Source organism: Pantherophis guttatus, chromosome 4 (assembly GCF_059756535.1).
Source record: "Pantherophis guttatus breed Tessera chromosome 4, ASM5975653v1, whole genome shotgun sequence".
NCBI classification, from domain to species: domain Eukaryota; kingdom Metazoa; phylum Chordata; class Lepidosauria; order Squamata; family Colubridae; genus Pantherophis; species Pantherophis guttatus.
The window spans coordinates 20,505,097-20,521,834 of record NC_142066.1 but is presented as its reverse complement, the minus strand read 5'-3'; the positions used below and the strand labels follow the sequence as shown (position 1 = coordinate 20,521,834).

The following is a 16,738-nucleotide window of genomic DNA, read 5'->3' as shown; positions in this document are numbered from 1 at the left end:
CCTTCGCATCCCGAGCACCAGGCCTCTCTCTTCCCCTGTTATCTCTCCTTGCGATTGGCTCGGAGGTGATGGACTTCATCCTCCTCGTCCTCTTCCTCCGAACCCGATTCCACTCTTTCATAGTGCACGGCCGCCTCCTCCTTTACGGGCGGCCCGCTTTTCATTTGCTTCATAGCCGCCGCTGATTTCTGGGAAGCTTCAGTTGCGGATGCTTCTTCCAAGGCCTCCTTGAATGTAATTTGAGGCCGGGCCAGCAACCTACTCTGTAATGTGAGGTCCCTCAGTCCCAGTACTAGACGGTCCCTCATGGCCTCTTCTAGATTCAGGAAATCGCATGCGGCAGCTATTTCCCGCAAGGTCGCCACGAACGCACTGATTGTCTCTCCCTCTCTTTGGTCCCTCCGATAAAACTCATGCCTTCTTACCAGGGATGATGCTTGTGGTGCGTAGTGTGCCTTGAGTATTTCTTGCAACGTTGTCCAGGTCATGGTCTTCAGATCGGCTGGGGCGGCAAGCGTTTTTGCCATTTTAAACACTGCCGGGCCGCAATGGGTGAGGAAAAGGGCCCTCTTCCTCTGCTCTGATAAGCTCAGCAGATCGTTCGCCTCCATGAACATATAGAATCGCTCCATGTAAGCTTCCCAATCTTCCCCGGTTGGGTTGAATGGAGCGGGCGGTGTGATTGCAGACATCATGATAGCCGATGATCTGACCGGTGTTTCAGTGGATCGGATGGGTGGCTGATGATTGCTTGGAGATTGATGTGCAGTCCTGTTCCTTCAGATCCCACCTTCGTCGCCAATGTTAAATCGTGGGCGATTGAAGGAAGACTCGAAACAATGTAACTGTAACTCTTTTATTTAACTCCAGAAACAGCAATGGCAATTCAAACCCCGGGCAACCCTTTATATAGGAAGGGGCTGTCCCCGGCTGCAACCACTGACGTGCCTTCTAATTTCCCGCTCTCAGGACTAATTCCTGATTGGCTCATTTGAACTGTACTTGATATCTAACACAGGGCAGCTACAACACAAACATTCATTCTTGGCCTTATTTGAGATTCCTAGCTGCAATGGACAGCAAAGCTAGGGTTGACGTCCCCCTGCATCAATCCAGCAGACAAGACAGGAAAGGGGGCAGAGAGAAACAGTCCAGTTGTCAAGGTCCAGTTGCCCGGGTGGAGCTCCAGGTGGAAGGGCTTGTTTTGGCCCTGGCTTGGAGCAGTGAGGAGGCAACAGTGAAAGCACGAAGGGAAGCTGTGCAACTGGAGGCCTGGTTGCCACAGCCTGCAAGAAAATCACCATCTTTGGCCCCACTGGCATGATGGGTCTGGCCACCCTGGCACAAACCCTGGATGTTGGTGAGGAAGAGCAGGGGGTGTCAGCATAGGGGGCAAATCAAGCAGGGGGCCCACAAAGGGGCACGCCATCCCCCCCGGCTTTGAAAGAATGCACTTGGGATGTGACTGCTTCCCAGGAGAAACGGGGCATCTGCTGACAATTGGGGGGTGAGTACAGAAGGAGCAGCTCCCTGCATTGTGGCTGCTGCAATGAATATGAATATGCCCAGCCAAATTTTTCAGCATGGTTAACATCTCCAGCCAATGAGCTTAGGCCACCCGGTTATCATAGCCGGCCCTTTGTCCATGACTTCTCCTGTTAATTTACCAACTCCAGTTACTGGTCCAGTGAACATCGCACCTCCAGTCACTATCACCTCACCAATGAATCTCCCAACACCAATGACATTAGCTGGCCCTTTAAATATAGCCATGAGACCTGTGGAAAGCATGCTTTTCCTTCCCCAGGCATTGCCAACCTCTCCCCCCTGGTAAAAAAAAAAACACCTAGAACAAAAACTTCATGCAGTATTAAAAAGAAGATTTGAAAAGGGGGCTGCTGTATATTGTTTAATGAACTGCTAAATTGACAAAATGGACTGCTAAATTGGCCACACCCACCCAGTCAAATGACCCCCCCTAGCCACACCCACCCAGTCAGTCATTAGAAAAATCAAACTATGCTCCACCCCCCCCAGTCTGAGGGACCATGAATTGTCCCCCTGTTGAAAAAGTTTGAGGACCCCTGACCTATATACAGTAAATGCCTACAGCCATTTATATATTTATATAAACTCATATCTTGTTTTTCATTCTTTGTCTTTTGGCTTAGGCTTCCCTCCCTCCAGAGGCCCTGGCCTGATCTTTACACAGGTGACTGTCTCACCATTATTATAGAATTAGGCAGTTTGTCTCTTCCAAATCTCATGGGACACTATGGAAAAATGAGGAATTGACCCTGAAGGATATTGTTAATATTCACCATGAAATACACGCTCAAAATTCCTCTATGAGTTGATTTGACACTATGCTGCAATTTCTACTTTTGTCTGAAAAACAGATGAAAAAGTCAGTCCAGTATGATCTCCTAGAAACAGGATCTTGTTGCTGCCATTTATACACAGAAAGAGGACATTTATGGAAGTTGTTAGCAATCATGGAATCTCTGTTAACCATATTGCCTCAAGTGGTCTGCAAGCATCCTAGCCTTCAATGTGATCTTGTTGAACCTCTTCCTATTCATCACACCTATCATCAGCCTGGAGATGTTAACATTGCTGGCGTTATTTCTGTATGCTTGACATTTTCTGACCCCATTGATTTCAGCCAACATCCTTCTCAGGGACTTCAAGATAGACTTATGCAAGTACACGATCAATCTATTTTCAAGTTCTGGTCATTGCAAAAAAACATTTTCCAGTAATCTTAAATAGGCTGCCTAAATTGATTCATAAGCTTCCACATAAATTTGAAAAAAGGCCAAATTTCTATTTCAACAAATCATATGTAACAAGCATTACATGTAGATATTGAGGTAGGTAAGGATTAATTCATGAAGATCTACCACTAAAATCTAGGTGGGAGCACATATGTTTTTATCATTTGATATTTCTAGTATCAAAATTCAGCATTTTTCTTCGTGATATAAACCATCCTTAACAGCTGGAATTTGATACTGAGCCTTTCTCATTCCAGGTTCTGGACTTGTATAAACATGCAAATATTTTGGTCTGCATTTTTAGGAATCTGAATTGAATACTAAATACAGGTAATCCTCAACTTGTGACCAAAATTGAGCCCAAAATTTCTGTTGCTCAGTGAGACATTTGTTAAGTGAGTTTTTCCCCAATATACGATCTTTCTTGAGTGACTCCCTGCAGTCAATAAGTTAATGACACGGTTGTTAAGTGAATCTGGCTTCTGCTGATCTGAAGGTCACAAAAGCTGATCACATGATCTTGGAACACTGCAACCATCATAAATGTGAGTCATTTGCTAAGTGTCTGAATTTTGATCACGTGGCCTTGGGAGTGCTACAAGGGTCGTAAGTGTAAAAAACGATCATAAGTCACTTTTTCCAGTGCTGTTGTAACTTTGAATGGTCACTAAATGAACGGTTGTAAGTCAAGGACTACCTGTACATTGCACTAAAACATATTCCATAAAATATTGTACTGAAAGATCAGAAGTGTCATAATGTGAAGCAGAGTTTTCTTAATGGATTTTTTAAAAAATGTTTTACAGAATAGTTTTTCAGAATTACCAGCATATCCTGGCTTTAGCATTTACTATAAAACAGATTAATGAAAATCGTCAGATCCTACCCAACATCACGCTGGGCTTCCACATTTTTAACAGCAATTTTAGTCCCGGATGGACTTACTTTGCCTCAATGTTGCTGCCTTTCACTCAGGGCAAATTCATCCCTAACTACAAGTGTGGCATCCCCCAAAATTTGGCTGCAATTATTGGAGCACCTGACATCTCTCTTCACATGGCAACTTTATTGTCCATCTATAAAGCTCCTCAGGTAAGAGATGCTGAAGATACATTACTTATATAATATTTATAGTATTGTAATATTATTTATATTAGTATAATTATTCTGCCATACCACCCCAGAAGTCTGTAGTCTTCTCTCTTTAGAAGGGAGTAAATTTTCAGATTCCTGGATATATTTTTCTGCTTGATAGCAGAGCTGCATGAGTAATGAGAAAATCTGAATAGACAGTGGGGGTATTACTTCCAGGAAAAGATATTTACTGGTACCTTAAGAGTGACATCTTGGTTGATATTCCTAAATAAGCACAACTAGCTGCATAATGTTTCAGTATATAAGAATAAAGTTACCCAAAGAAATTTACACATTTCCAGAGGCTCACATAGACCTTTGAAATTGCATATGTTTATCTTTCTGTAGTTGACCTATGGCTCTGCTCCAGTCATGGATAAAGAGACTCAATCAGTTTTCTTCCAACAAATGTTTCCAGATGAATCGCACGAAGATAAGGGTCTCCTGAAGCTATTTTTGTATTTTAGATGGATCTGGATTGGAATTCTTGTGGTAAATGATGACAAAGGAGAGAGACTTGTACAAGAAGTGCTCCCTACATTTTCTGAACATGGCATCTGCATTGAATTCATAGCAGAGTTCCCAATCTTAGCTTTTTACAGTGATTTTACTGATATCATAGACAATATGCTACATATATACCATGTTCTCATGAACAGCACAGCCAATGTGATAATCGTGTATGGTGAAATTCGCTCCATGTCATTTCTGAGAAGTCTCCTCCAGTTATCAGAAGTGGTGGATATACCAAAAAAGACAAAAATCTTGATTACATCTGCTCAGACAGATTTTATTTCAAACTCCATTGAGAAATTTATGGACATTCATTTCCTACATGGTGTTTTATCCTTTGCAGTTCACACAAAAGAGGTCCAAAACTTCCAGGATTTTTTTCAAAACCTAAATCCAAACAACAACCAACATGATCACTTTCGGAAAGATTTTTGGGAACAGGCATTCGAATGTTTCTTCTCAATTTCAAAAACTGAGACATCTGAGAAGAAATGTACTGGACAGGAGAGGTTGGAGACCCTTCCCACATCTGTTTTTGAAACACGGATGAGTGCACAGAGTTACAATATTTACAATGCAGTCTATGCTGTGGCACATGCTTTGCAATCTCTCTTTCTATCCAAATGCAGGGGAAAAACAACAGTGAAAGAAGGAAGGAAATATTTCGACAATCATATGTGGTGGCAGGTAAGCCTGCTAGTGGAGTAAATACTATATCTGTAGTTGCAACATCTCTCCATATGCTCTAACAAATAATATCGTGTAGGGCATGGAGCCGCATGTGGCTCTTTCACCCTTCTGCTGCAGCTCCCTGTCATTCAAAATATGCGTCATAACCTCCAAGGTGCGAAATCCACCAACATGCGATTTATTGAGCTTTTCAACCCCCGGTAGGCCAACCATGGATAAATCCAAGAAAAGAAAAATTTCAGAAGGAAACAAAATGTTTAATTCAACTACATATGCTAGTTTTGTGGCCGCTCAAGAAATAGTCAGGCATGGGAAGGGTTTTGTGGCTCCCGGTGTTTTCTTTTCTGTGGGAAATGGGTCCAAATGGCTCTTTGAGTGTTTAAGGTTGCAGACCCCTGGTCTATGGCTTTTGACATTTTGACATTTTTGACAGAAGTTCCCTTTCCATCAGTTGCTGGATTTTCACCTTTTCACATACCATTTTTGGCTCACCTGCTTTTTTACACAAAGGTATTCCCAACAACAGTGTATAGTTTATAATAAATGAATAGAGAAGAAAGAAAATAGTGGTTAATGTTTCCAGGGACTCAGTTCCAAAAGAAACAGGTGAGGGAATAAAAGTGTTTTTAAATCTCAGGGCTTTAAGAAAATTGGACCAAAGTAGAATATGTATTTTGAGCCTACCTGTTGCAAGACATATCTAGTCACATGAGGTGAAAGAATCATAGTATTCAAAATGCAATCTAAGGCATCAAATCCAGCCTTTGCTTTATAATATGTTGGTTCAATTTCTTTTTGAACACATTTCAGCAATCATCTATTTCCACTGCTGAATGTCTTTAATTTAGATGTTATTTCTTTAGTTAGAATATTGTGTTCTAAAAGTATTTTCTAAAGGAATTTTAGATTTTGTTTTCTACTGTCCATTTTACAGGTAGTCCTTACTTAGTGATGGGCTGAATATCCATTGCTAAGTGATGCAATTATAAAGTGTGGTGTCACTTGACCATCCAGCTTAGCGACAACAATTCCGGCAGACACCCCCCCCCAGTTATTATTGATAAGCAAGGACCCCACGTGATTACAACTTCCAACTTTCTTCCAAGTTCTCCATTTACTTTCCTTGTGGGAAGCCTTAGGGAAAGGCTAGAAATCATGAGATTGGGAAGCTGCAATAGTCATAAATCAAGGGCATTTTCCACATGCCCAGATTGTGACCATCCAATTGCAGGGACCCTGTAAAAACCAGTATTCCAAAGACAACAGAAGTACCACTGCTATTGCAAGTTTGAATCATCAGTGAAGAAATGGGAAGAACCTGTACTTTTGTGTTCCTGTACTGCCTTGTTCATAAAGACCTCTAAAATACTGTCAATCCCAACATGTAGTCCAAACTAAGAAACCCATTTCATGTCGGCCGGCACTATTGTTATTGTAACAGTTTCATTAACAGTCTGCTTATCCCTCCCTTACATTCATGTTGTGTGAACTATGTTTTCCTGAAATCCCAAAGGTGTTTTTTTTTTCAAGAGGCAACTGGACTTTCTGGGTGTTTTTTTTGAAGACATTTGTCTTCTCATCCAAGAAGTTCTTTGTGTTCTCAAATAAAAACCAGAAAGTCCAGTTTCCTCTTGGAAAAAAAACATCTTTAGGACAACCATGACCTGGATGACTGAGAATCTCCAGAGGTTTTCCTGAATTTTTTTCTCAAATTACTTATCTTGACCCAGACTCAACTTCAGCTTATCAGTCTGTTGCCCTACTACTGACTATTTTATTTTATTTTATTTTATTTTATTTTATTTTATTTTATTTTATTATTATTTTATTTTATTTTATTTTATTTTTTATTTTATTTTTATTTTATTTTATTTTATTTTATTTTATTATTTTATTTTATTATTTTATTTTATTTTATTATTTATTTATTTATTTATTTATTTTGTTAAGCATATATAAGATAATAGATAAGAGTATAAACATGATTTTGAATACATGAAAAGGGACATTAGGACAGGGACGGTAGGCACGTTCGTGCACTTATGCACACCCCTTACAGACATTTTAGGAATAGGATGAGGTCAACAATAGACAGTCTAAGGTTAAAGTTTTGTGGGCTTGTGGGGCAGTGGTGAAATCCATTTTTTTTTTACTACTGGTTCTGTGGGCGTGGCTTGGTGGGTGTGGCAGGGGAAGGATCCTGCAAAATCCCCATTCCCTCCCAACTCCTGGGGGAAGGATATTGCAAAATCTCCATTCCCACCCCACTCTGGGGCCAGCCAGAAGTGGTATTTGCTGGTTCTCCAAACTACTCAAAATTTCCGCTACTGGTTCGCCAAACTGCTCAAAATTTCTGCTACCAGTTCTCCAGAACCTGATGGATTTCACCCCTGGTTTGGGGAGGAAACCACAGTCAGGAAATGCATTCCAGGCATTGACCACTCTATTGCTGAAGTCATATTTTCTGCAATCAAGTTTGGAGTGGTTTACCTTGAGTTTGTACCTATTGTTTGCTCGTGTGTTGTTGTGGTTGAAGCTGAAGTAGTCATTGACAGGTAGGACATTGTAACAGATAATTTTATGTACTACACTTAGGTCAGACTGAAGGCGGTGTAGTTCTAAGTTGTCTAAGCCCAAAATTTTAAGTCTGGTGGCATAAGGTATTCTATTGTAGGTAGAAGAATGGAGGATTCTTCTTGTGAAATATCTCTGGACCCTCTCAATTGTATTAATGTCCGATATGCAGTGTGGGTTTCAGACAGATGAGCTGTATTCAAAAATTGGTCTAACAAATGTTTTGTATGCTCTAGTTAGTAGTACAATATTACCAGAGAAGAAGCTATGCAAGATTAGGTCAACAACTCTTAATGTCTTTTTGTTACAGTGGTCTCTGGTACTTAGATCTTTAGAAATTAGTTCTCCAAGGTCCTTGACATAATGAGGTTCATCTACAAGATCATGTCCATCTAACTTGTATTTTATGTTCTGATTTTTTTTTTTTTTTGGCATTGTGCAAGACAGAGTATTTGTTGGTTGAAATTTGAAGTTTATTTGTTTATTTGTTTATTTATTGTTCAAATTTATATACCGCCCTTCTCCCGAAGGACTCAGGGTGGTGAACAGCCGAAGATAAAAATAGATAGAATACAAAATTTAAAAATAGTTTAAAACAAATTAAATAGTATTGGCCCACGACAATTAAAACACCCCTAATTTAAAATCAAATTAAGAACTAAATCACTCAATTAAAAGAGTTAGGCCAGCCCGGCTTGTTAGAATAGAAAAGTCTTGAGGGCGCGGCGGAAGGTGTGTAGATCTGGAATCCTCCTTATCTCCAGGGGCAATTCGTTCCATAGGGCAGGTGCCCCCACAGAGAAGGCTCTCCCCCTGGGGGCCGCGAGCCGATACTGTTTGACCGACGGCACCCCAAGAAGCCCCTCTCTGTGGGAGCGTACTGGCCGGCGGGAGGCTCTTGGTGGCAGAAAGCAGTCTCGAAGATACCCGGGTCCTAAGCCATGGAGAGCTCTAAAGGTGGTAACCAGCACCTTGAATCACACCCGGAAGACCACCGGAAGCCAGTGCAGCTCGTGCAGGAGAGGTGTTACATGGGAGCGCCATGTTGCTCCCACAATCACTCGCGCGGCTGCATTCTGGAGCAATTGGAGCCTCTGGGTGCTCTTCAAGGGGAGCCCCATGTAGAGACCATTGCAGTAGTCCAGACGGGAGGTGACGAGGGCATGAGTGACCGTGCGTAAGGTGTCCCGATCCAGAAATGGCCACAACTGGCGGATCAGGCGAACCTGATAAAATGCCCCCCTGGCCATGGCCGCCACATGTTCTTCCAAGGACAGCCGTGCATCCAGGAGGACACCCAAGTTGCGAGCCCTCTCTGTGGGGGCCAACGACTCACCCCCAATAGTCAGCGATGGCACCAGCTGACTATATCAGGATGCTGGAAGCCACAGCCACTCGGTCTTGGCAGGGTTGAGCCTGAGCTTGTTTCTCCCCATCCAGGTCTGCACAGCTTCCAGGCACCGGGACATCACAGCAAGGGCATCATTGGGTTGGTTCAGGGTGGAAATGTACAGCTGAGTGTCATCAGCGTACTGATGGAACTGCACCCCGAAACCATGGATGATCTCACCCAATGGCTTCACATAAATGTTGAACAGGAGGGGCGAGAGGACCGACCCTTGTGCATTCCACACATAAGGTGTGCCAACACAAACTGTGACCAGTCAGAGAGAAAGGAGGAGAACCACCACAGCATGGTGCCGCCCACTCCCAACCCCTCTAACTGGTGCAGCATGATACCATGGTTGATGGTATCAAAAGCCGCTGAGAGATCTAAAAGGACCAGGACAGAGGAACAACCCCTGTCCCGAGCCCTCCAGAGATCATCAACCAATGCAACCAATGCCGTTTCCATGCTGTACCCAGGCCTGAAACCCGACTGGAGCGGATCTAGATAGATCACATCATCCAGGTACTGGGGAAGTTGTCGCGCCACCACACTCTCAACAACCTTTGCCACAAAGCGAAGGTTGTAGACTGGACGATAATTTGCTAAAAGGCTGGGTCCAGGGAGGGCTTCTTGAGGAGGGGCCTCACCACCGCCTCTTTCAAGGCAGCAGGAAAATAACCCTCACTCAAAGAAGCATTGATAATCCTCTGGAGCCAGCCACATGTAACCTCCCGTGAAGCCAGCACCAACCAGGAGGGACATGGGTCCAATAAACATGTGGCCGTGCTAAGCCTACCCAGAATCCTGTCCATGTCCTCGGGAGCCACAGGATCAAACTCCTCCCAGATAACACTCTCAAGACCATTCGCCCTCATCTCCCCACCACCACCCAAATCTACCCAGTCGGAGTCCAGTCCTTCCCGAATTTGAGCGACTTTATCATGCAGATACTGCACAAAATCCTCATCTCTACCCTGCAAGGGGTCTTCCCGCGCTCCCGGATGGAGCAGGGAGCGGGTCACTCTAACCAGGGCAGCTGGGCGGTTATCTGCAGACGCGATAAGAGTGGAAAAACAATTAAATTTTGCCGCTTTTATTGCCACTAGGTAGGTCTTAATATGAGACCTCACCAGTGTTTGGTTCGATTTGGAAAGGCTAGCCCTCCAACCGCTCTCCAGGTGTCTTTTCCAGCGCTTCATCTCCCTCAGCTCCTCGGAAAACCAGGGAGCCAAGTGAGATTGGCGCCGGGTCAGAGGCCGCAAAGGCATGACACGGTCCAAAGCTCCAGCAGCCGCCCTATCCCAGGCAGCCACCAGGTCTTCAGTCGGATCGTGAGCCAGAACCTCAGGAAATGGCCCAAGCTCCATCTGGAAACTATCAGGCACCTGGGGCGGAACCATCTGGTTGGTTCCGCCTCCCTGCAGCAGGTTGTAGCAGTCTGAAGATCGAGTCGAAGGAGAGAATGATCTGACCATGACAAGGGCTCAATCACTACATCCCCTATATCCAGGCCATTCAGCCACTGACTAGAGACAAAAACCAAGTCCAGCGTGTGCCCCCCCCCCATGTAAGTGGGGCCATGAACTAACTGGGTCAGGTCCATAGCCGTCATGGAAGCCATGAACTCCCGAGCTGCCTCAGACTCCACCTGCTGGTGGCTCAGCAGACTGATAGCATTGTGATTAACACCAGCTGTCTGCAATTACTGTAAGTTCGAATCTCACCAGGCTCAAGGTTGACTCAGCCTTCTATCCTTTCTAAGGTAGGTAAATTGAGGACCCAGTTTGTGGGGGCAATAAGCTGACTTTGTATAAATATACAAAAGTATGAAGGCTATTGCTTAACACATTGTAAGCCGCCCTGAGTCTCCAGAGAAGGGCGGCATATAAATCAAATTTGTTTAAAAAAAGACGTTTCACCGATGGATGGCAGGTTGAAATCCCCCATGACCCTAAGCCTGGGGGTATCAACCACCACCCCGACTATTACATTGAGCAGCTCAGGCAGGGCTGCCACCACGTGGCAGGGAGCAGGTACGTGACCAGCAAGCCCACCTGCACCCTATGACCCCACTTCACAAGGAGGGACTCACATCCGTCTATCTGAGGTAGAGTGGCCTTCTTCAGATCAAGATCTTCCTTTATAACAACCACCACCCCTCCGCCCCTACCCTAAGGCCTCAGTCGATGGAATGGATGGAAACCTGGTGGGCACATTTCAACCAGGGGGACCCCCCCTCCTGGTCCAAACAGGTTTCTGTAATACCCACCAGGTCCGCTCCCCCCTCCAAAACAAGATCACAAATGAGCGGGGCTTTATTTACCACAGACCTGGCATTGCACAACATCAACCAGAGGCCAGGGCCTTGAGGCTCTGTGCAACCCGGGGGACGAGAGGAGCATTGGGGGCCAGAGCGCACCACCACTCAGAGACAGCGAGCATGTGCCCCCACAACAGGATATGGCCCCTTGCTCCCACTATGTCTGCCCCTCCCACCCACAGTACTAATGGAATAGCCCTCGTTGGTATGGACTATAGCCCCCTCCTTGTCCCAGAGCCCCGCACCCCCCCATGCTGCAACCCCCTGCTGGACCAGGCCCCACCCTCAGTGGGTTTTCCCCCAAACCCACTACCCCCCACCTCCTGGGTCACCTTAAAATTTGATTTAAAACCCTAGTTAAAAAGCCCCTCAGGCCCCGCTTTGAAACATGCCACCTCTTGGGGTTCTAAAACCCGTCCTTGAGGTAGGCCTTCGATAGACTAGAAGGCAAAGTCCATGAGAGGGGGGCATCTCGCAGCGAGAGGAGGTCCGCCAAAGTGTAAGCCAGTTGAAAATGTAAGAGGTAGATGAAAGGTGAATATAGGCGCCGGCGATGGTAGAGCAGGGAGGCAAATGCAGCGCCATAGGGCGTAAGGGTACTGGAAATCCATCTGCTCTCTCACAGCGATGAAAAAGTCAGAAAAACAGCTGTGACGATTTTTAACCAGGGAGAAAATGACCGCAGCAGCCCTCTCATGACAGCTAGGTGGCAAAAGCACCTAGCAGAGTTTGTAGACCATTCCCCCAGAATGAAATAGCAGCACTAGTCCAAGACTCTCAGTCCCTTGCCCTTGGCCCGCAATTCCTTTCCCCTGTGCCGAGATCGATGGAAGGCGATGGAGGGGAGGCAGTAATAGAATGATGACAGAAAAAAAAAAGGGGGGGGTCAGGTGGCAATAAATAGGAATGGTGATGGTAAGGTTCCAAAACACTGAAGCTAGCAGACTGGTCCGGCCTAAAACAGAGTCAGGGCAGCAGTCAGGAGAGGCCATATCCTGGGGTGGAGAGGGATTCCAAGGGGGAGACAAAGATGGAGGATTGTCAATCCCCTCTAACCCACTCCCAGCCCCTCAGATCTTCCTTGGCACACTCACCCTTGCAGCCACCGCTGATCCTCTTGGGACAGTCTTTGCCCAGATCTTCCAGGGCCTCAAGTCACAGTGGGGGATTTCAAAGTCCCAGCTAAACAAAAGCTGAGCAGTACATCCCCACAGCCTTCAGGTCAGAGCCCATTGCCATCGGAGCAGCCTCTAACATCCAGTTGCACCCATCACACCGCAAAATCTCCACGGCCCGGGCCCCATCCCAGAGAGCTGCCGCCACCCTCCCAGCGGCGCCCAACTGATGCAATCCTTCTTCACTTCAAATCGCTCAAATCGCTGTCCCCGGGCCATCCGAGAGCCAGTTCCAGCCAGGGACGGCTCATCCAAACCGCCAAGCTCTCAGCAAACTGGATGTGGGGGTGAAAGATGGAAATTCAGCCCCCACCACTCCCAAACATTCAATCCTCTCAATATCCTCACCAGCCGATCTTCCAGAGGACTGCCATCTTGCGCATGCCGCAGGACCAAACTGACACATAGTCAAGATCTTTTTGAAGGGTAGTAGCATTGTCAGTGGTGTTGAATAGTTTTACATCATCAGCGAAGAGAACACAGTTGCTTTTAATATGATCGCAAAGGTCATTTATGTAAAGTATAAAGAGTATTGGTCCTAAAACGCTGTCTTGGGGAACACCACTGTTAACAGGTACAGGATTTGATAGAGCACTTCCTTTTTTGACCACTTGTTGCCTGTTTAACAGGAAGGTAGCTATCCATTTATGTAGGAGTCTAGACATGCCATAAGATTTTAATTTTAAAAGTAGTTTATCATGTACCAGTGAATCAAAGGCTTTACAGAAGTCTATGTAAATTGCATCTATTGCTTTGCCCTGATCGAGATGTGTAGTCCATATGTTTTGCAGTGTAGTAGTTGTAGATTACAGGAGAAATGTTTTTCTGAAACCAAATTATTTGTTGGAGAGTAGGTTGCTTGTCTCTAGGTGGAGGATAATAGATTGGTGGATGATTGATCCATGACTTTACAGGTGACGCAACATAAGGAGATTGGTCTGTAATTTTCAACTAGGTTGGGGTCTCTCTTTTTGAAGATAAGAATGACCATGGCTTGTGACCATTGGTTGGGCAAATCTTATAAGGTTCTTCAGGGCCATTCCTCTGATCTATAAAGATATGGATATTTCCCCATTTGTAACACAATAGCCAGGCAAGAGAGAGAACCTGATGATCTTATTTTATTGGCAGTTAACCAGGAGTGGAAATGTCAGACATTGTAGCCCAGTTTTGTATGTGAGTCATTATTGAACACACATAACTCCTCCAATTCAAGTGATCCTGTTTAGGTCACCATAACCTCATATATCTTACGATCATTACTGCCTCTTTTGAAAAGTAACATACATATAGTAAATGTAAAGACATTACATTTTGTCTTATTATTCTCTTGCTTTATACTGAAGGATTTTACCTGAGCAATAACTCAGATCATAGATAATTTTTTGTTAATATTTTACTGTGCAATCCTGTTAATACAGTTTAATTGTTTTTCAGTAGTGTCATATCTACTCCCTTTTGGAATCATTGTTATGTTTTGAACATATATTTCTGCCTCCTGTTTTTCTTTGACTGTCTCTGTATTTCAGGTTCATTCTTTTCTGAGAAGTGTCAGATTCAACAACAGTGTTGGTGAAAAGATCTCCTTTGATAAAAATGGAGAATTCATTGGTGGATATGATATCATCAACTGGATCACATTCCCAAACAAATCCTTTGTTAGAGTCAAAGTTGGAGGGATAGTTCCCACAGCTCCACCAGAGAAGTTCTTCAATATTTCTGTAGATTCCATCACGTGGCCAGTAGGCTTTAATCAGGTTAGCTGTTTAAATCTAAATTGGTCTGTCTTCATTCATGTAGCATAAAATATATATTGATGATTGTTCCAGAGCATCATCTCTGAACTAACCTAAGAACAAATGCCCTGCAGAAGGAAAAAATATCTATAACATCTATAATGTTTACTTTTCTAATACTTGGTACAGAATATTGTATCCTTTACTTTGTGCCCTCTGCACTCTATGAATTATAGACTATGGTTTTCATGGTTTTGATGTAAAAGCTTTAATACACTGTATTACATTTCATCAGATCATAATTCAGAAGTTGAGAAAACTAACTTTAACTGACCAGCATAGATAATGCCTTTGGAGAGAAGGGAGGATGGCGAGCTGTGGGAACAGGAACCTAATCACAACAACATTATTTCACATGAGATCAAGGACGGGTTGCTGGAGGGTAGTGACTGAAGTTTGGTAGCAGCTGAGGCAGGAGATTGATTGGGTATATGATGTGAATGTAACACGGCAGGGTGTGAGCTTTAGTGTAGGTGGGGGAAAATGTGGGATTTTAGATTTGGATTTTTTCCAGATGTGCCAACATGATTTCTCTAATAAATTCCTACTTTGATGGACTTCGTCTTGGAGTTCTGAATTCCAATGAGGAACTCCATTAGAATTCAACTTGGAACACTGACAGATGGTTTGGGAAAATGCCAATAATTGTAGATATTTAATTAATTATAATTTCACAACAAATACAACTAAAATGATGTCATGACATCACTTTTGCTTATCAATTCATTTTTATTATGTTAATTCTATTTTAACAGTATCACTCCAAGCATTTATTTCACCTCTGTATCTTAAAACATTCTTTTTCATTCAATGATAGGCATTACCTTTATCTTTGTGTAATGATCCTTGTGAGACAGGACACTGCAAGGCCAAGAAAGAAGGGGAGTCGTTTTGCTGCTATGGTTGCTGGCTGTGCCCAGAAGGGAAAATATCAAAGGAGAAAGGTAGGAAATTTCCAACTATAATGGGACTAAGACATTGGGATACAACACTGTCTATAATCAACTGTATGAATTCCACTGTGTTCTTTTTTAGATATGGATGACTGCTCCCCATGTCCTGTAGATCAATATCCAAATCCTGACAAAAATATGTGCATTCCAAAACGGATCACTTTTTTGTCCTACGAAGAACCTTTGGGGATCAGTCTGACTGTTCTTTCCCTTTGTTTTTCTTTAATGACAACTTTGATCATCACAGTATTCATGAAACACAAAGACACTCCCATCGTCAAAGCCAACAACCGAAATCTCACTTATATACTTCTAGTTTCCCTCCTCCTCTCTTTCCTTTGTGTCTTTCTATTTGTCGGGAGACCAGATAAGATTTTGTGTCTCCTTCGACAACCAGCTTTTGGCCTCATCTTTTCTGTAGCAATTTCTTGTGTATTGGCCAAAACCTTTGTTGTGGTTCTAGCATTCATAGCCACCAAACCTGGTTCCAGATTGAAGAAATGGGTGGGTGGAAGAATGGTCAGCTACATTATTATTTCCTGCTCCTTTGTTCAAATATGTATTTGTGCTGTATGGCTAATAATATCCCCACCATATCCAGATTTTGATATGCAGTCAATGTCTGAAGAAGTCATCTTGGAGTGCAATGAAGACTCAGTCATGTTCTGCTGTGTTTTGGGCTTTATGGGTTTTCTTGCTCTGGTTAGCTTCTCTGCTGCTTTTCTAGCTAGGAAGTTACCTGATAGTTTCAACGAAGCCAAATTCATTACCTTCAGCATGTTGGTCTTCTGCAGTGTTTGGCTGTGCTTTATTCCAACTTATCTAAGCACAAGGGGAAAATATATGTTAGCTGTGGAGATCTTCTCCATGACCTCCTCCAGTGCTGGCTTACTGGTATGCATCTTTCTTCCCAAATGTTTTATCATTGTGATGAGACCTGAACTGAACAATAAACATCAGCTCATGAAAAGAAAGTTTTAATTAAAAAAAATGTATATGTATTTCTAGGAGAATTTTCCAATTTTGAAGTCTGTGACCAATTTAAAATTTTATTTAACTGAAATGGATTTGCTTCTGTATTTCAAAATGGGAGGCAAATTTGAAAATTCTGAATGATGCAACTATTACTACCACTCTTTTTAGATCTATGCTTAATTTTATTTGTTTTTAATAAATCTATGATTTGTTTTCTTTAATTTAGGATTTTAAGTCATTTGGTACCATTGAATGGCAAACGTTTTTCTGTTTTAAATTATTGAATGGCCAAGTCATACAAGAAGTGATAGTTTAGGCATCCTTTTTGTTTTAGATGGTTAGTTTAGTTTAGTTTAGTTTAGTTTATTTGATTTGTATACCGCCCTACTCCCGAAGGACTCAGGGCGGTGAACAGCCAACAATAAAATACATAGATACACA

The 16,738-nt window shown here is 43.3% G+C and overlaps 1 protein-coding gene across 1 annotated transcript; it reads left to right on the top strand.

The window, feature by feature from the left end:
• Nucleotides 1-1,072: 1,072 nt before the first annotated feature.
• On the top strand, nucleotides 1,073-16,512 carry LOC132711591 (vomeronasal type-2 receptor 116-like). The gene is made up of 5 exons (XM_060690963.2): nucleotides 1,073-1,275; nucleotides 1,677-1,830; nucleotides 14,103-14,330; nucleotides 15,187-15,313; nucleotides 15,405-16,512. Exons 1-5 carry the CDS (start codon nucleotides 1,073-1,075, stop codon nucleotides 16,301-16,303), a joined length of 1,611 nt encoding a protein of 536 aa, XP_060546946.2. The 3' UTR covers nucleotides 16,304-16,512.
• Nucleotides 16,513-16,738: the final 226 nt, after the last annotated feature.